The 20,189-nt window shown below is 53.2% G+C and overlaps 1 protein-coding gene and 1 pseudogene across 3 annotated transcripts in view; one reads left to right on the top strand and one right to left on the bottom strand.

Moving 5' to 3' along the window:
* Positions 1-201: 201 nt before the first annotated feature.
* The window catches only part of GGT5 (gamma-glutamyltransferase 5), a 25,430-nt gene continuing 5,442 nt past the window's right edge, over positions 202-20,189 (bottom strand). For all 3 annotated transcript variants that reach the window (XM_060118975.1, XM_060118974.1, XM_060118976.1), the window contains exons 2-12: positions 7,862-7,992; positions 7,455-7,550; positions 6,747-6,942; positions 6,045-6,202; positions 5,368-5,514; positions 4,358-4,494; positions 3,836-4,026; positions 3,332-3,438; positions 3,074-3,192; positions 2,829-2,939; positions 202-608 (exon numbers count right to left, since the gene is read on the bottom strand). In XM_060118975.1, coding sequence (XP_059974958.1) covers positions 462-608; positions 2,829-2,939; positions 3,074-3,192; positions 3,332-3,438; positions 3,836-4,026; positions 4,358-4,494; positions 5,368-5,514; positions 6,045-6,202; positions 6,747-6,942; positions 7,455-7,550; positions 7,862-7,910 — 1,458 coding nt within the window. In that variant the 5' untranslated portion in view covers positions 7,911-7,992 and the 3' untranslated portion in view covers positions 202-461. The remainder of the gene's footprint in view (positions 609-2,828; positions 2,940-3,073; positions 3,193-3,331; positions 3,439-3,835; positions 4,027-4,357; positions 4,495-5,367; positions 5,515-6,044; positions 6,203-6,746; positions 6,943-7,454; positions 7,551-7,861; positions 7,993-20,189) is intronic.
* On the top strand, positions 12,661-13,514 carry LOC132503133 (small ribosomal subunit protein eS8-like; annotated as a pseudogene).

Genomic DNA, 20,189 nt, shown 5'->3' with positions numbered 1-20,189 from the left:
TGCGGAGCCCCAGCAAGTGTCCAGGGGCGGCCTGGAGAAGGCCCAGCCCGTGTCTGGTTTCCCCGGCTCCGTGGTGGTGTGTGTGGAGGGCTGCAGCTCACTGCACGTGCTTTCTGAAGGCCTCCTCCCCACCTCAGCCCTGAATCAAGCGTGGTGCAGCCTCTTCTTTAATCTTGGACTGGAAGATACACAGCTGGGGAATGGGGCTTTGGAGAGCGGGGGCACAGTCCTGGGTGAGAGGCCTGGGGAGGTTGGAGGGGTCTGGGCAGGGCCACAGGGGCTCTGGGAGGGGAGGGCTCAGCCCCCACAGCCGTCCATCTGCTGGGCTGTCCCCACCTCTTGAAGCCCCAGGCTGACTGTCCTGCCAAGGGGTCCAGATTCTGCTGGAGCACTCGGTCCCATGGACCAGGCCAGCCTGGACGTGTGCTGGGCGGGATCCCAGTGGGGAGGGAGCAACCTCTTTAGTAGCCTGAGGGCTCCCCACCCTTCCTGGGGTCCGCTGCGGCGTACACGCAGGCCCCGTCCTGGGACACGGCCTGGACCACGTTCAGGAAAATGGGCCTCTCGGTCTGGTTCTGGCCCCGGTACTGGAGCCCCTTCTTCACCTCCTGGAGAGGAGAGAAGGCTGGTCATGGAGGGGCTGGGACCCGGGCAGGGAGCTGAGGACCCTGGCCGAGGAGGCAGGACTGGCAGGGGCGGTCTGGGAGAGGACAGAGGGCCGCTGGACGCAGCCTTGTCTGCAGGCATGGAGTCTACGGCCTCCCACTCCAAAGGCCCCAGAGGAGAAGCCTGGGCTCCAGGGGATATGACAGGAGGACATCGCCCGGACTAGAAGGAAGCTGAGATGCAGGTTCACTTCTGTCCTGGATCAAGGACACCAGGGGCCTCAACGTGACAACCAAGGAGTCCAAGGGCTTCTGTGGAGAAGATAGCTTTCAACGTTTTGAGGACCTTGAAAGCAAAGTCTTCTAGAAGGCAGAGCTTGGGCCCTTTGGAGTCCCAGGTCACCCATACACAAGAAGGGCCCAACTCAACATCTGGCTCCTGCCCTGGACAGGAGGAATGGCCCTGGTGCCAGCATTGTTGGCAGCTTAGGATCTGCCATCTCAACACCAGCATGAGAAGATGGGGGTCCCAGACTCTCCAGGGCCCCGCTGGTGGAGGAGTCAGCTGGAGGCTTCTGAACACCCATGAGTCCAAGGACATGGACCCCAGGCCACAGGCACCAGCGGTCCCCAAGGGTGAGGCACTCCGAGCACGGGCTGTAAAGGCTCAGGTCTGAGACGGTGAGTGTGTGGAATTGGAGGGCATCAGGGCCCAGGTGTTGGTGTCTGAGGGCCTGAGTACCTTGCCTTGGGGCCTGGTCCCCACACTTGCCAGTCTGTGACTCTTCACAGAGATCCTGGCATGTGGAGACCTGTGTTACTTGGGCCCCACATTCCCACTTAAGGCCAAGGACCCCCACCCACCAGGGCCCTCAGTTCCAGGTGCCCTGCTGTCCCCAGGACCAGGGCCTCCAGGACCTGAGCCACGGGTACGGCGAGGTCTCCAGGCGCTATGGCCTTGGGTGTATCTCTGCCTGACGTGCTAATTACCTAGTGTCCTTAGGTTGGAAGGCCCAGCTCCTCACAGCCACAGCAGGACCTGTGGTCCTCGGAGACTATTCTTTAGGGTCATAGTGGCCGAACTCCAAGGCCCTGAGGAACAAGGACCCTCCTGGCCTCAGGCCTGGGCCTTGGCTCTCAGGGCCCTTGGAGACTCAGGGTCTCCAGGGCCTCACGTGTTCTCCATGGGAGGCCCTGAGCTGTGTGGCCAACACTCTAACCTTCCAGGGAGCTGAGGGCTGTGGGCTCGGGGTTCTCTGGATTCCAGGCTGTCAGGTCCAAATTCTCAGAGGTGAGGTCCTTGGAGAATGGTGTTCACAGAGTAAAGACCTTCAGTCAAGGTCAAGGAGAAGGGCCTAAGAGGATGAGTCCTGGGAGAGCATCAAGTCCTCCTGCCACGGGGAGGACCCTGCACAGGGAGGGAGGGAGGCTGGGAGGGAGGGCCTCGCACTCTGAGAGTTTGGGCCTGACAGGCTGAGGTCCTTAGTCTCCAGGCCCAAAGACCAAGGTTCTCAGGACTACACACCCCCTTGGACTCAAGGCCCCTCACTCTGTGGTCCTCAGAATTCCAACGGCCCTGGGAGGCGGCCTTGAGACCAGAGAAGCTCATAACAGGAAAGGCAGCTTTGATGACCTTGAACCCCAGCTGCTTGAATGGACCCTGGGCATGAAGTTTGGAGCCTTGAAAAGCTGTTAGTCCTTTAAAGTGGGCCCTAGTGAGGGCATCTGCCAGCCCAGAGACCTTCCAAGGAGGCCAGCCATCTGCCCAGGCGGAGGGGAGGGGCTGGGAGTCCCACAAGAGAATTCAGCTCCTGGGCCTGCTTGTGTGGGGAACCAAGAACCCAGTGCCCTGGAGGGAAATCCCTCTGCAGACTCCCAGGAATAATAGACTCCTTTAGAAATAAACCTGCAGATAAAAGCTGCAGATCACCATGAGGGAGAGTCTGAGAGGCCTCAGCCGGGGAAAGTAGCCTACGGAGAGACTGGCCCAGAAAGAGCAGGGACCAAGGTGCAGGGGAGCTCATTCTGGGAGTCATGTGAACAACACCCTGTCCCCTGCCGTGGAGACCAGCCGCCTGTTGCCTCCCCCATGGAGCTTCTCAACTCCTGGTGGCCCCCAAAGCCAAAGTGCACTGGGCACACTCAAAAGCTGAGGCCCCACCAGGGGCTCTGAAGGCAAGCGCTGAGGCGTCTGCCTAGCGGTGGCTTGGCCCACGGCCTCACCTGGCTGAAGTTGGGCTCGTACTCTACCCGGCCCTTGCTGTCCACGTGCAGGATGGGGGCTGCAATGGCAGCTTGCAGGTCAAGGCCCAGCCACAGCTTGTTCATGATGGCCTGGTGGGGGAGAGAAGGATGCAGGCAGGGAGGGAGGGAGGGGCACCAGCCACCCTCCCCAACCCCTCCCAGGACATCAGGACAACAGGGCCACCCAGCGAGGGCACATTCCATCCAGGAGCCCCCAGACTCACCTGGGCCACAGCAGAGATGATGAGCTCCCCGCCAGCCCCGCCGATCACCAGCTTCGACCTCTGGGCTGCGTTGACTAAGATGGAGGGGACCATGGATGACGGGGGCCGCTCGCCTGGAACTGGAGGCCGGACGGGTATCAGTATAGCCTCGCTTCTGAGCCAGCGCCCCCCGGGGCCGCCCCCTCCATCCCTGTCTCTGTGCTGGGCCTGCCCAGCCTTCCTGCCTTCCCTCCTCTCGCCTGGGGGCACTGTGCTTACCGGGAGGGGGGGTGACTCCGGAGCCCCGCAGGTGCCTCCAGCACAGGTCCAGGAGCTCGTTGTTGAGGAGGATGCCGGTGCGCGGTGAGTACACCATGGCTCCAAAGCTGTGGACAGAGGCAGAGCTGGGCGCGGGCCGTGGGCTCCCGACACACATGGGCTGCGCCCCAGCCCTCCAGAAGCCCCTCGTTTTAGCAGCTGCCCTCCAGCATCCTGGAACTGCTCTTCCCTCCCTGGCCCTGCCCCCCAAAATCCACCCTGTCCCCCACCACGGTATCCTCCTGGTTGTAATACCCGTTCTCATCCTGGCTCAGGGCCACCCCATCAGCAGCCTTTTTGGCCAGAGGTGTCAGGGTGTAGGACGCTTTTGACACAGGAGAGGGGAAAACAAGGTACCACTCGATGGACACAGCCAGGGAGGTGCTGGGAGGCCAGGCTGGGGGTGGAGGGCTGAGGTCTAGGGAATGGAGTGGGGCCTGCCCACCTGCCCCCGGCCCCACATACGGCGTATTGATGGTGCTGGTGGCAGACACAGCGCTGCCATCCTCCCCCAGCACGGACACGTGGGCCGTGCCCATCCTGTGGCTCCAGGTGCCCGCCAGGCTGTAGTGGCTGAGCTGGTGGTCACCCCGGGTGTCGATCTGCTGGTGGATGTGCTGGGCCAGAGCCTCCCCCAGCAGGTCCTGGGAGGCGTTCTGGGGTGGGCAGACAGGTGACGGGGTCAGTGAGAGGCCAGGTGGGGTCACAGAGCAGAAGGTCCCCTAAGGGTGTCAGAGACGCAGCGCCACCACTGCCCTCCCGTACCTGCCCCTCCAGGGCTCCCTTCAGTCCCCGGACTGCTGCACCCTCCCTGCTCTGGGCCACTGCCAGGCCATCCTGTTCTAGAACCAACCGTGTACACATCCCTCCAGCCTCACCCGCCAGGCTCTCAGGGTCTGTGGACGGAGCACCCGTTGGCCTGACCCTCCCTTCATGCTGAGCCCTGGGGCAGGGAAGGGGGCTCTCCACCAGCTCAGGGCACCTCACCTGGACCTCCGGGTGGCTTCGAGGGTCCCACAGCCGCCACCTCTGCCCCCTAGCAAACTTGAGCGTCTCCACGAGGTGATGGTACAAGTTCACCCTCCCCTCGGGGCTGGCCACCGACTCCGCGGAAAAGTTGAACCCTGGGGAGGGGGTGGGCGCAGGTGGGGGTCATCCTGTATAGTGGGTTGAGAAAGATTTGTCCATGTCCTAATTCCCAGAACCTGTGAATGCTACCTTATATGGAAAAAGAGTGAATATTACCTTGTATGGCAAATGTGTGATTAAATTAAGGATCTTGAGAGGAGCGGATTATCCTGGATTATCCGGGTGGGCGCTAAATGTAATCACATATATCCTTATAAAACAGACACAGAGAAGAGGGAGGCCGTGTGACCACGGAGGCTGAAATTGCAGGGATGCAGCCACAAGCCTAGGAATGCCGGCAGCCGCCAGAAGCTGGAAGAGGTAAAGAACAGATTCTCCCCCAGGTCCCCCGGAAGGAATGTGGCCCTGCAGCCACCCTGATTTTGAACTTCTGGGCTCCAGAACTATGAGAGAATAAATTTCTGTTGTCTGAGCCACCAGGTTTTGGTAATTTGTGATACTTTGTTACGGCAGCCACAGGCAGCATCAGGCAGCCCCAGCTCTGGGCACTGCCAGGATGCCCCCCACACCCCGCAACCCCCTTGCAGGCTGCAATAGGCTGGGCCTCAGGCCTAGCTGCACACACTGGACCGGCAGCTCACCACCTGCAGAGCCACTGCACCTGTGCCCTACGCCGGGGTCACCTGGGGGCACTTAGTGGGTAGATGATGGCAGACCCTTCAGCAGAGACCAGGCATGGGCCACACCGGAGGCCAGCTCTAGAGCACACCGTCCTGGCCCACTCCTCAGCCCCGTCTTCAGTATCTGAGGAGGGGGCTGAGCTGGAGGAGGCAGTGGCTACCCAGAGCCTGGCTGGGCCTGGAATTCAGTTCACGGGCACCGGACCCCTGGGCCCTTGGGGGCCTCACCTTTGAGCACATTGAGGACAAAGCTGAGAATCGCGCCCCCTGCAGGCGGTGGCGGTGAGTACAGGGTGTAGTTCCCCAAGGGCACCTCCAGGGCGTCCACCACCTCAGGCTGGAATGATGCCAGGTCCTGCGGGGTCAGCCGGCTCCCTGGGATGAGACAGAGGACTCCATGTACAGACGGGGAAACGAGGTGCAGAGTGTCAGCCAGGGACCTTGGTGCACACAGTGGGGGCCCCCCCTCGTTCCCCAGCCTTCCAGGCCCAGAGGGGTGGTGCTGGGCCTGTGGGCAGTGGCCTCAGGGCTGGGGGATGGGTGGACAGAGGCCAGGGACGGGCAGGTTGGAGGGGAGAGTGGGAGAAGGTGGGGGAGGCAAGCTGGCCTCTGAGAGACTGAGGGTGGCCAACTCCAGGCCCAGGAGCACCCCTGCAGCCACCGATAGCTCCCGTCTCGTGGCCCTAACCCTCGGGGCCCTGCTCCTCGGGGGCTTTGACTGCAAGGTCCCTGAGACCAGCAGTGGGCAGGACTGGGGCAACGGCCTCTCCGAGCCCTGGAAGCAGCTGGCCCCCTCTCAGGGCAAGGGGAGGGGAGGGGAGGAGAGGACCGGACGCACCCTCCGCCCTGGCGCCCAGACCCCTCTTTCTCTGGCGGAACGGGGCTGTGGGGCCTCACGTGCTGACCTTCTTTGGCAACGTCCTCCAGCAACATCCGGCCCAGCCTCCCCGTGTAGAGGGCCTCTGCGCCTTCCGCAGCCACGGTCTCCAGGGTGGCGGCCAGCGCGGGCCACGGGAGTGGGTCGTGAAGACTCAGGGGTTCTGTCCCATTGAAGAAGAGCTGCCTGGGGAGTGGGGGGTGGCCCCAGGGTGAGGCCACGTCCTGGAGGGCAGCCACACTTCTGCAAGGACCCTACAGGGAGGGAGTCCTGGTCCGGAGTCCTGGTCCGGAGTCCTGAGGGGCTGTGGTGGTCATGGGGGCAGATTCTCCAGGATTGGGTGGGGCTGACACCCTCATGTCTCTCATCACCCAGGCCCAGGGAGGACACGCCCCCACCCCCGTCAAGCCAGCGTCCACCCAGGGCCTGACACCTGGCACTCCTCCTGGTCAGTGGGCTGCCCAGGTGGGCGAGTGGGGTGGCCAAAGCCCTCCCGCCAGCCCAGAGAGAGGGGGGGGGCAGGGCCCAAATCTGCGCCCTGGGAGCCCCATCACCTTGCCATAAACTCTATCTGGCCTGAGCCCTCTGATGAGGTTCTGCCACGTGGAACCGGAGGTCTCTGAGCTGAGACAGTGACATACTGGCCATCCAGGGCCCTGGCCCCCAGAAGGTTGATCTGCTGGCTGGAGGAGGAGCTGAGGAGGGGCCCTGGGCCCCCATCAGAGCTCACCTCAGGGACGATGCGTGCAGGGAAGGGCGCAGGTAGCTGCTGTGCAGGAAGTAGCTGAGGATGCGAGGCACGCGGAGGCCCCCCCGGAGCAGCGCGATGGTGGGCCCGAAGAGCTGCGCCCAGGGCAGGCGGCCGTGGCGGTGGTGGGCTTCAGCATAGCCGCGGAGCTCCCCGGGCACCCCAATCCACTGGGCACCTGCACGGCACGGGTATCACGCCCCTGCCCCTGGGCCGCCCCCCTTGGCCCCCGGGGGCTCTCCATCACTCCACACTTGGCTGCCTGGCCCCCCAGTCGTGGCAGCCAGAGCGAGCCTCTGGAGCCCACCTGGGACCACGGCCCTCCCCCCTCACACCCCCGTGCCTCCCCACTGCCCTCTGCACAAAGTCCGTGGCCAGGCCTGTGAGGACAAGAAAAACTGGCCCCATCCCCGCCCACCACCCCCAGCCCCCCAACCCGTCTCCACTGAACCCTCAGGGCCTTCGGCTGAGGTGGGCCCTCTGCTTGGATCGTCCCTCCCAACTCAGCCCTCCCCCGGGAAAACCCGGGGAGTCAGGACCTCCGCAGGGGCTCCCCATCCCCAGCTGCCACCCCTCAGTGCCAGGGTGGTTCAGCCGTCCATGAGGGGCACTGCCCCTTCAGGGTGGGGGGTTCTGGTCAGCCCCAGTGGTCTGGTGGGGTGGGAGCGGGTGGCCCCTCTAGGGCCTCACCTGTGCCCAGAGGCTGGGCCTGCTTGCACTGGTCCAGCAGACCTGGGACGTGGCTGGCGGGTACCGTCTCCCTGGCGTTGATGACTTCCACCTTCCCTGGAGTTGGGCAGGGCGTGTGGGGTGTCAGGGGCACCCCGGTGGCTGCCAGGCCTCACTGCACATCAACAGTCCCCCTCAGACAGCCCCGGCCCTGCTCTAGGCCTCAGTTTCTCTCTCTGTACCATGAACTGGCCTCTGTACTAACACTTGGTTTAGGCTTTGCAGAGGTTGAGGGGCACCAAGAGACCCAGGAAGGGGCGTGGGTAGACAGGGCAGGTTGGCCATACACTCAGGTGGTCTAAAAGCACCTCACTGTTAGCACCTGTGGACGAGCCCATCCTCCCCACGGGGGTCCCGTATGGACTCACCTGTGGATGCATTGTAGATAGTGAAGATGACCCCTCCACCCAGGCCCATGCTTTGGGGGTTGACAACCCCGGTGCAGACCAGAGCTGCGATGGTGGCATCCACGGGTGAGCCGTGCTGCTGGAGGATGGCTCTAGGGAACATGTCACAGAGTAAGTGGCCGGGCTCCCCTGCCCTGGCCTCCTGACCTGGGCTGCTCTGCTAGCATTCACTGGGGAATGGAGACACGTGGGTGGCCTGTCTGCTGCCACTAACCTGCCACCAAACCACAGGTTAGTTTGGAGACCACACCGGGCTGCCCCTTAAGTCCAGCCACTCACAGGTGTACAGCACTCTACAGATGGCAAATTGTGATGCCATTTACACCGCCCCTGGCTGTATATAAGGTGCTTCTCAGTTTACAAAGTGCTCCAGCTACCATTATTCCCTAGGGTCCTCCCAGCAGCAGTGGCTCATTTACAACAGGCAGAGCCAGGCCCGGGCCAGACCCTCCGTCCCTCCCGGCAGCGCTGGGAGCCTAGCCTGGCAGATGCCACTCCTCATCTCACTGGGGACACACTGGCCCAACCCCTTCAAGACTGGACTTTTTCAAGTGACCCCGGGATCCTGCCCTGCCATCAGGGCTTAGGGCTTGGGCTGATGGGTTCCGCAGCCCCTCCCAGGGCCCCACGGTCTGTGGGAATGCTCTCAGGCCTCAGTCTCCCCATCTGTCCATGGGCAGCGAGGGGTGAACCCTTCAGCTCCTAGGTGCTGGTCAGACTGGCCTGTGCTGAGGAAATGCCTGTCTCCCTGGGGCACAGCCCTACACAGCTCACTGGGGGCTGCCTCTTCCCTCACAGCCAGGAATCCTCCCCAGCACCTCAAGGTCACAGATGCGAAACCAAGGCCCAAAGGGGGGCTGGGCCTGGGTCCCCTTCCCCCACCACTGACCCCAGCACCTTCTCAGCTCAGGCACACTGATCTGACCACTCCATGCTGGGCTCACCCCTCCCCGGAGCCACATATCCCTGCTCTGGGCCCACATGTGGGCACACATGGGTGCCACATGGACACAGGTAATCTTGGAATGGGAAAGAGGGCACGAAGCCAGAAGTATGAAAGAACTAAGATTCTACATCCAGGCACAGAGAAACACACATTTTAATTAGACTAAAACACCATAAACAAAAAAGACAAACGAAAAAAATTTAAATTCCCATCACAAAGGCTGCATCTCACTTGACCTCGGAAGTGCTTTCCACACTAGGCTTTCAGGACCCCCACCTACCACGCTCTGGTTTTCCTGCCACCACCCCAACCTCAGGATGTTGGAAGCCCCAGGCTCAGTCCTTGGTCCTGGTGCATCTATGTCCTCCCCCCGATGAGCTGATCCAGGCTCAGGGCTTAAAATGCAACCTCTGTGCTGATGACCCCCAAATTTGATCTCCCCTAAACTCCAGGCACTTATCCTCAGCCATCCACAGGCTACCTCCCCTAGGCATCTAAGAGGTATTTCACTCTTGACATGACCTAAACTGCACTTTTTCCTTCCCTCCCACCTCTGCCCCCCAAACTGCTCCTTTCTTAGTCATCATGATCCTAGAAAAGGACACAACCATTCACCCTCAGGCTATAAACCTCAGAGTCGTCCTTGATTGGTCACTTTCTTTCATCCCCATATCCAACGGCCAATCCTGCCTGTTAGTTATACCTCCAAAATACACCTAGATTCCAATCCTTTCTCATTACCTCCTCCACCACACCACCACCCTGGTCTAAGCCACAAGCATCTCTCACCTGGGTTACTGTAACAGTCTCCTATCTGGTCCCCTGCATCTCCCTTGCTCCCATAGGTTTTTAAAAAAATAATCTGTTAACATGTAAAGCAGATATCCTAGTAATGAAAGACTAAACAATTCAGACCAAACTTCCACAGACAACTAGAAAAGCCAAACAAATAGAAAACATCTGCTCAAGGGCGTCAGAAACAGGAGAGAAATACAGGCCTCCGAGTGAGAGGAGCCTGGCTTTTGGAGCCTCTTTTCCCCTCCAGACGACTGCCAGTCCTGGAAGAGGAGGCTGAACGGCCAAGCAGGGCTTCTGACATCCTCCAGTGCCTGGGGATGGGTGTGCTGGGGGACCACACCTGGGGATGGGTCCTCACTCCGAGTAACAGTCAACTAGATACAGAGCAGCTCTTACAAGCACGGCGGCCCAGCTTCAGATGACCTCAGCCACTCAAACTGGATTAAGGTGATCCCAGAATGTTGGTATCCTAGGCCTCAAATTATTATTATTTTTTAATAGATCTTTATTGGAGTATAATTGCTTCACAATACTGTTAGTTCCTGTTGCACAACAAAGCGAATCAGCCATATGCATACACATGTCCCCCCCATATCCCCTCCCTCTTGAGCCTCCCTCCCATCCTCCCTATCCCACCCCTCTAGGTCATCCCAAAGCACGGAGCCGATCTCCCTGTGCTATGCTGCTGCTCCCCACCAGCCAACTATTTTACATTCGGTAGTGTATATATGTTGATGCTACTCTCACTTCCCCCCAGCTTTGCACTCCCACCCCATGTCCTCAAGTCCATTCTCTGTGTCTACCTCTTTATTCCTGCTCTGCAACTAGGTTCATCAGTACCATTTTTTTTTTTATTAGATTCCATATAAATGCATTAGCATACAGTATTTGTTTTGCTCTTTCTGACTTACTTCACTCTGTAAGACAGACTCTAGGTCCATCCACCTCACTACAAATAATTCAATTTCATTTCTTTTTATGGCTGAGTAATATACCATTGTATATATGTGCCACATCTTCTTTATGCATTCATCTGTCGATGGACATTTAGGCTGGTTCCATGTCCTGGCTATTGTAAATAGTGCTGCAGTGAGCATTGTGGTGCATGTCTCTCCTTGAATTATGGTTTTCTCAGGGTATATGCCCAGTAGTGGGATTGCTGGGTCATATGGTAGTGCTATTTTTAGTTTTTTAATGAACCTCCATACTGTTTTGCATAGTGGTTGTATCAACTTACATTCCCACCAACAGTGCAGGAGTGTTCCCTTTTCACCACACCCTTTCCAGCATCTACTGTTTCTAGATTTTTTGATAATGGCCACTCTGACCGGCATGAGGTGATACCTCATTGTAGTTTTGATTTGCATTTCTCCAATAATTAGTGATGTTGAGCATCTTTTCATGTGCCTCTTGGCCATCTGTATGTCTTCCTTGGTGAAATGTCTATTTAGGTCTTCCACCCATTTTTTAACCCGATTGTTTGTTTTTCTGATATTGAGCTCCAGGAGCTGTTTGTATATTGTGGAGATTAATCCTTTGTCTGTTGTTTCATTTGCAAATATTTTCTCCCATTCTGAGAGTTGTCTTTTTGTCTTATTTATGATTTCCTTTGCTGTGCAAAAGATTTTGTTTAATTAAGCCCCATTTGTTTATTTTTGTTTTTATATCCATTACTCTAGGAGGTGGGTCAAAAAAGATCTTGCGGGCTTCCCTGGTGGCGCAGTGGTTGGGGGTCCGCCTGCCGATGCAGGGGACGCGGGTTCGTGCCCCGGTCTGGGAGGATCCCACGTGCCGTGGAGCGGCTGGGCCCGTGAGCCATGGCCACTGAGCCTGCGCGTCCGGAGCCTGTGCTCCGCAACGGGAGAGGCCACAACAGTGTGAGGCCCGCATACCACACACACACACAAAAAAAAGATCTTGCTGTGGTTTATGTCAAAGAGTGTTTTTCCTGTTTTCCTCTAAGAGTTTTTTTTGTGTGTGTGTGTGTGGTATGCGCGCCTCTCACTGTTGTGGCCCAACCCATTGCGGAGCACAGGCTCCGGACACGCAGGCTCAGCGGCCATGGCTCACGGGCCCAGCCGCTCCACGGCACGTGGGATCTTCCCAGACCGGGGCACGAACCCACGTCCCCTGCATCGGCAGGCGGACTCTCAACCACTGCACCACCAGGGAAGCCCGCGCCTCTAAGAGTTTTATAGTGTTTGGTCTTACATTTAAGTCTTTAATCCATTTGGAGTTTATTTTTGTGTATGGTGTTAGGTAGTGTTCTAATTTCATTGTTTTACATGTAGTTGTCCAGTTTCCCCAGCACCACTTATTGAAGAGGCTGTCTTTTCTCCATTGTATGTTCTTGCCTCCTTTGTCATAAATTAGGTGCCCATATGTGTATGGGTTTACCTCTGGGCATTCTATACTGTACCACTGATCTATATTTCTTTTTGTGCCAGTACCATACTGTCTTGATTACTGTAGCTTTGTGGTATGGTTTGAAGTCGAGATGCCTGATTCCTCCAACTCCATTTTTCTTTCACAAGATTGCTTTGGCTATTCAGGGTCTTTTTGTGTTTCCATACAAATTGTAAGATTTTTTGTTCTAATTCTGTGAAGAATGCCATTGGTAGTTTGATAGGGATTGCATTGAATCTGTAGATTGCTTTGGGTAGTATAGTCATTTTCACAATATTGATTCTTCCAATCCAAGAACATGGTATATTTCTCCATCTGTTTATGTCATCTTTGATTTCTTTCATCAGTGTTTTATAGTTTTGTGAGTACAAGTCTTTCGCCTCCTTAGTCAGGTTTATTCCTGGGTATTATATATATGTTTTTGCAATGGTAAATGGGAGTGTTTTCTTAATTTCTCTTCCTGATTTTTCATGGTTGGTGTATAGGAACACCAGAGATTTCTGTGCATATAGGCCTCAAATTATTTCTAAAAAGTTTTAACAATCTTTATACACGCTTGCTAGTGCTCAACTAAAAAGGACTAAGCCTTCTTTCCAGCCAGTGCCGAGCGATGGGCATCTCTCAGGACAACTGGCACAGCACCACAAGACCTAGGGCAAAAGGAAGCCCTACAACCAGAAGCAGAAGTGTGAGCTGGGATGCCCTGCTGCCAACACCAAGACTGGTCCCTGCCACAGACACAGAGTCTGCGTGTGGGGAGACAACAAGAAGTACTGGGCCTTGAGGCTGGACATGGGGAACTTCTCCTGGGGCTCGGCGTGCTGTAAACGCAAGACAAGGATTACTGATATTGTCTACAAGGCATCCAACGATGAACTGGTCCATACCAAGACCCTGGTGCAGAACGGCATTGTGCTCACCAACAACACACAGTACCCACAGTGGTACAAGCCCCACTATGCCCTGCCCCTGGGCTGCAAGAAGAGGCCAAGCTGACTCCTGAGGAGGAAGAGACTTTAAACAAAAAACAATCAAAGAAAATTCAGAAGAAATATGAAGAAAGGAAGAAGAACGCCCAAATCAGCAGTCTTCTAGAGCAGGGGTCCCCAGCGGTCTGCAATCTATTAGGAACCAGGCCGCACAGCAGGATATGAGCAAGCAAAGCTTCATCTGCTGCTCCCCATCACTCACATTACTGCCTGAAAATCGCTTGTATTACTGCCTGAACCATCTCCCCCACCCACCCACCGCCCCGGTCCGTGGAAAAATTGTCTTCTATGAAACCAGTTACTGGTGCCAAAAAGCTTGGGGACCACTGTTCTAGAGGAGCAGTTCTAGCAGGGCAAGCATTTTGCATGCATCACTTCAAGACCAGGCCAGTGTGGTCAAGCAGATGGCTTTGCGCTCGAGGACAAGGAGCTGGAATTCTATCTGAGGAATACCAAGGCCTCGAAAAGCAAATAAATCCTCCTCCCTCCTATGTTAGCTCATGTAAAAAAGGTGTTTATTGTTATATAAAAAAAAAAGACCAGGCAAACAAGGAAGGAAGACAGCACAAAGCCCAAGAGAAAGCATAGATAATGAAGGAAAAGACCATAGGATCTCCAGATTATGAAGGGTCAGACCTCAGACTTTGAATAACTATATGCAAGGAAATAAAAGACAAGATTAAGAATTTCATCAGAGAACTGGCAACTATAAAATATGGAATTAGGAGCTCAATGCTAACAGGAGATTACCAACAGTTTAAACACAAATTTTAAAAAAAGATTAATTCAATACAAAATATCCAAATTTTCTACAGAGAGAAAAAATGATAGAATATATAGAAAATAGATTGAGACATAGGGGAATAAAATAGGTAACGAACAAGGACCTACTGTAGAGCACAGGGAACTATACTCAATATTGTGCAATAACCTATAAGGGAAAAGAATCTGAAAAAGAATATATAACAGAATCACTGTGTTGTATACCTGAAACTAACATGACATTGTAAATCAACTATACTTCAATTAAGAAAAAAAGAGAGACACATAGGGGATAAAATGATTAAAAAAATATATACAAACACTAACCAAGAAAGCTTGTATAACTATATTAATTTCAAACAAAGTAGACTTTTAAAAGAAAATATTATTAGAGATAATGAGGGACATATTACTATAAAAACCTCAATTCAATAAGAAGATATGAAAATATAAATGTATATGCACTTAACAGTTTTAAAATATATGAAGCAAAAATTGGCAGAATGAAAGGAAGAATTAGACAAACATCACAGTAGGAGACGAACACACTTCTCTCAGTAACTGATAGAATAAGAAGAAAAAAAATCTTCTACAGTGAGGCTGTATTATTATGACATCATAATAATAAACTGACTGAACTGACATATACAGAACACTGCGCTCAACAGCAGTGTTGCACGCACATTCTTTCCCAGAATGCACAGAATATTTTTAAAAATTGATCGTTTTCTGGACCTTTAAGTCTCAACAAGTTCACAAAAATTAGAAAATCCTCATATGTTTGGAAATCAAGACAAACACTACTAAATAACCCATGTAACAAAGAAGACGGTACAATGGAAATTAGAGAATATTTTGAACCAAGTGTAATGAAAATATCTTACATCAAAAGCAGTAGGATTGGGCTTCCCTTGTGGTGCAATGGTTAAGAATCTGCCTATCAGGACTTCCCTGGTGGCACAGTGGTTAAGAATCCACCTGCCAATGCAGGGGGCATGGGTTCGAGCCCTAGTCCGGGAAGATCCCACATGCCGTGGAGCAACTAAGCTGTGCGCCACAACTACTGAGCCTGCACTCTAGAGCCCATGAGCCACAACTACTGAGCCCACATGCCACAACTACTGAGGCCCATGCGCCTAGAGCCCATGCTCCGCAACAAGAGAAGCCACTGAAATGAGAAACCCGCGCACCGCAATGGAGAGTAGCCCCTGCTCGCCGCAACTAGAGAAAGCCCACACACAGCAACGAAGACCTAATGCAGCCATAAATAAATAAATAAAGTAAGTAAGTAAATAAGTAAGTAAGTAAAAAAAAGAATCCGCCTGCCAATGCAGGGGACATGGGTTCAAGCCCTGGTCTGGGAAGATCTCACATGCCGTGGAGCAACTAAGTCTGTGAGCCACAACTACTGAGCCTGTGCTCTAGAGCCCACGAGCCACAACTACTGAGCCCACGTGCCACAACTACTGAAGCCCACGTGCCTACAACCCGTGCTCTGCAACAAGAGAAGCCACCGCAATGAGAAGCCTGTGCACCACAACGAAGAGTAGCCCCCGCTCACTGCAACTAGAGAAAGCCTGCGCGCAGCAACGAAGACCCAACGCAGACAAAAAAAAAAAAAAAAGCAGTAGGGTTATCAGCAATGGTGGGAAGGAAGGGAAGGGGAGACAGTGGGTCTGGAGAACTCCCAGACCGCCCACTGGTTCTCACAGGGAAGCCTGGAAAACCAATTAACCCGAGAACCTTTGCGCAGATGAATTTTACAGGTTGACTTTTGCAGTCTCCAGCTTACGGGTGAGTGAAAGGTGGCCAAGGGAAGTTTGGAGGGTGCCGAGGAGTTCTGGGTCCTGAGAACTCTCCACATGGGAGATCCCATTCTCTCTCCAGAACAGAGCCCTGCACGGAGGGGAAGCTAGTGGGAGGAGAAGTCAGACTGAGCAGGACAGGAACGACAGGGGCAAAAGGATAGTGAAGATGTAGATGTTTTCAAAAAGTTATGGAGGTAGGGAATTCCCTGGCGGTCCAGTGGTTGGGACTCTGCGTTTTCACTGCCAAGGGCCTGGGTTCAATCCCTGGTCAGGAAACTAAGATCCCACGAGCTGCGCAGTGCAGCCAAAAAAAAAAAGTTGTGGAGGTGATCAGAGAAGACAAATACCAGAAAGTAGGAGGCCATATATATATTTTAAATCATTCTGTGAAAACAACAAAAGGAACCAAGAGCCATGATGCTATAAAACCTATTCTGACTTACCTTCTAAACTCAAAGTACAGGAAATCTCATCTTCCTTAAACATGAACAATAAAAGGTATTGAAGCCACACCCCATACAGAGTTGATATAAGGAAAAAAGATAATAAGAATCAGAATAATGTCCCGTGGAGGCATGCCAGAAAGACAAGCCCACAGAGCAGACGTAAACTGCAACTTAATATTTTTAAGATGTGCTAAATAAATTAAAAGAATTATAGAAGCAATGAAAGAACAGTATACATTAGAATTAGAAAAACCTTAAAATGAAGTGGCTGGAGAAGCTGAAGACTTAAAAAACAAAATTATAGGGGCTTCCCTGGTGGTGCAGTGGTTGGGAGTCCACCTGCCGATGCGGGGGACACGGGTTCGTGCCCAGGTCTGGGAAGATCCCACATGCCGCGGAGCACCTGGGCCCGTGAGCCATGGCCGCTGGGCCTGCGTGTCCGGAGCCTGTGCTCCGCGACGGGAGAGGCCACAGCAGTGAGAGGCCCGCGTACCGCAAAAAAAAAAAAAAAAAAAAAAAAAATTACAGAACTCATGAAAGAATGAAGCATAAAAGAAAAAATTATCAGAAGTGAAGGCTAAACAAGGATAAACACAGAGCCAATACCTATAGAGATACATTAAAAGAAAGATAAGATGAAAAGGGGGAAATTATTTTCAATCAAAACGAAATGAAGAAGGACTTCCCTGGTGGTCCAGTGGTAAAGAATCTGCCTTACAATGCCGGGGGCACAGGTTCGATCCCTGGTCAAGGAACTAAGATACCACACGCCGTGGGGCAACTAAGCCTGCGTACCACAACTCCTGAGCTCGCATACCTCAACTAAAGAGCTTTTGTGCCACAAATTACAGAGCCCATGTGCCCTGGAGCCCACGCACCACAACCAGAGAAGAGAAAACCCGCATGCCACAACTAGAGAGAAGCCCACATGCCGCAACAAAGAGCCCACGCACTGCAACAAAAAGATCCCTCATGCCTCAATGAAGATCCCGCATGCTGCAACCAAGATCCGACACAGCCAAAAAATAAAATAAAATAAATAAATAAATAAATCTTCTTAAAAAAATGAAGAAAGAGATTTTAAAATACAGATATAAAGAAGATCAAATGTACACTTAATAGGAGTCCCAAGGAGGAAAGCCAAATCTATGGAACATAATAAATAATAAAAACTACAATTCAAGGTAACTTTTCTGATTAAAAAAAAAATTACTTGTCGAAAGCACACTCCACTGCATCGGGAAATCAATTCAGAATAGCCAATATAGAGATGTATTCAAATTAACCTATTGGATATTAATAAAAATTAATAATTATTTGGGCATCTAGGTAAAAAGGACTAAGTCTCTTATAAGAGAAAGAAAATCTTTTTTTTTTTTTTTTTTTTTGCGGTACGCGGGCCTCTCACTGTTGTACTGTTGTGGCCTCTCCTGTTGCGGAGCACAGGCTCCGGACGCGCAGGCCCAGCGGCCATGGCTCACGAGCCCAGCCGCTCCGCAGCACGTGGGATCCTTCCGGACCGGGGCACGAACCCGTGTCCCCTGCATCGGCAGGCGGACTCTCAACCACTGCGCCACCAGGGAAGCCCAAGATGAATATTTTTTAAAAAGCAACTTAAACTCAATGGGAGGAGGAGAAAAGAGCCAAGATAAAAGTAGAAACTAATGAAAGAGGAAATAAATGCATCATAAAGAAAATCAACAAAGCCAAAAGTTGATTCTTCCAAAATACAATAAAATTGATAAAATCCTTATCAAGACTGATCAAGAATGATAAGAGAAAACGCTAGTTACCAATATCGAGAATGAAAAAGGGGCCTCATTACAGACTCTATGGACATTAAGAGGATAATAATGAGAGGACGTTATAAACAGTTATATGCCAACACATGACAACTTGCACAAACTGGACAAATTCCTTGGAAAGAACTTACCAAAACTGACTCAAGAAAAAATAAAAACTTGAAAGTCTTATACTTGTTAAAGAAACAGAATCTGTTATTTAAAACCTTCGCATGCACACAAAGAACTCAGGCTCAGAAGATTAACCAGTAAATTCTTCCAAACGTTTAAGGAGGAAATAACACCAATCTTAAGAACAAGAAAAAACAACAACACAAAACCTATTCTTGCAGACTATGGAAAAGGAGAGGACATTTCCTAGCTCTTTTTATGAGGCCAGTGTAACCTTGACACCAACACCTGACAAGGACATGAGAAGAAAGGAAAATTACAGACCAGTACCTCTCATGAATATGAAGAAAAAAATCCTAAACAAAATATTAGCAAATCAAACCTAGGGATAAATAAAAATGATATTAAATTATGAACAAGCTGGGTTCCTTCCAGGAATGCAAGGGCAGTTTAACATTTATTGCTTTTTTTTTTTTTTTTTTTTTGGCTGTGACACCCGTAGCATGTGAGATCTTATTTCCCCAACGAGGGATCGAACCCACGCCCTCTGCATTGGAAGTGTGGAGCCTTAACCACTGGACCGCCAGGGAAGTCCCACTGCACTTTTTTAAAGGGAGAAAAATCATTTGATTGTCTTGATAATGCAGAAAATGCATTTGATATACATTTGACAGAAAGATGGGCAAAAGATTTTAACAGAAATTTCACAGACGAGGATACCCAGAATGACCAATAATCACTTCCAACCCTTCAGCATTAGGTGTGGAGTTATTGTCTGTCTCCCCCCACTACGAAGGCAAGAGCCTTGACCATCTGGTTACCACTATGACTCCAGGACAATGGCTGGCAGGTGGCAGGTGCTGCAGGTAGCCAAGCATCACACACCTTCACGCATCCACGACGCCCGCCAATATGTACCATGAACACGCTCATGTCCACAGACAGGATGGTACGCGCTCGGGGCCACCTGGGTTGGGGTTCCTACTCACCAGGCACATGCCTCACCCTCCTTGAGCCTGGGTCTCCTCAGCTGTGAAGGGGCCAGTTGTGGCCAGCAGAGAGCTGCGGTGCAGAGCAGTCACACTTCTTTCACCTGCCTGTCCCCAAGGAGCTGGGAGGCTGCTGTCACATACACACTCGGACACGCACGATCACACGTGTGTGTGCATGATGCCCAGGTCTACAGGCTGTTTCCTCCTGAACCCCAGAGGGTTGGAAGTGCAGTAATTTCCTGGTGAGTCAACCGGGAGTCCAGAGAGCCACTAGGGTCACAAGGGCTGGGAGGGGAGGAAGGGTGACATCACACCATAATCCCGTGAGCCTTCCCCACAGCAGGGTCCCCTGTTGAGATGCCGACCACATCCAGACCAAGCCACTGTTACAACAGGCCAGGGACACCTCCTCTGGGCCGGGCGCGCTCCGTGACAGAGGTGCCAACACGAGCCCCACTTCACAGGTGGGGAAACCGAGGCTTGTCCAGAGTCCCCTTTCTCCTCTGCACCGAGGGCATGACCCACAGGCCGACTCCTGAATGGGTCTGAAGCAGCTGATGAGACCCAACCTGCGGGGCCCAGCCCCTCCCCACCCCTGACTCCAGGGCCCCACAGGACAAGCACCCTGGGCCCCCCGCCGGCCCCCTCAACAACTACCCACATGGCCACTGAAGCTCTGGCCTTTACGATCTGAGCCCAGGGCAGGCTGGAATCCTGGGCAGAGGGTGGGGACCCTGGGAAGACCCTACCTTCCAACCCCGGAGAGATTCCCTCTCTGCAGGGGCAGCAGAGCAGGACAGTCCCAGCTGGGCCCGCTCATGCTGTGACACCCAGCTGGTCCCTTCTGTGCAGGCCTAGTTTCCTCTAAGTCAAGTGGAACTATGAACCCTCCACTCAGGATCCTGTGTGGCATTTCTGAGTGGTCACAGCAGACAGACATCACAAAGCCTAAAAATCACCACTAACCCTGAAGTCTCCCTTGAAGGCAAGCCCTCACGTGGAGCCTCGGAACTCCCAGTTTGCACATGAGCCTAACACACTGGCATCACACAGGATGGGGTGTGCCCTCGTTGTCAACGTGCTTCTATTGTGTCTACACTAGGCTTGGAGCCAGATCCTCCCCCAGGGGCTCTGGCTGCTGCAGGAGTCCCAGCTCCACTGAGAGAACCCAGTGCTCACAGGGTGGAAGGAGGTGGGGTCTAGGAGGCCCTTGCAGGATCTCCCCAGCC

This window comes from Mesoplodon densirostris, chromosome 15, assembly GCF_025265405.1.
Source record: "Mesoplodon densirostris isolate mMesDen1 chromosome 15, mMesDen1 primary haplotype, whole genome shotgun sequence".
Lineage (NCBI taxonomy): Eukaryota > Metazoa > Chordata > Mammalia > Artiodactyla > Ziphiidae > Mesoplodon > Mesoplodon densirostris.
This window is presented reverse-complemented; position numbering and strand designations above follow the sequence as displayed.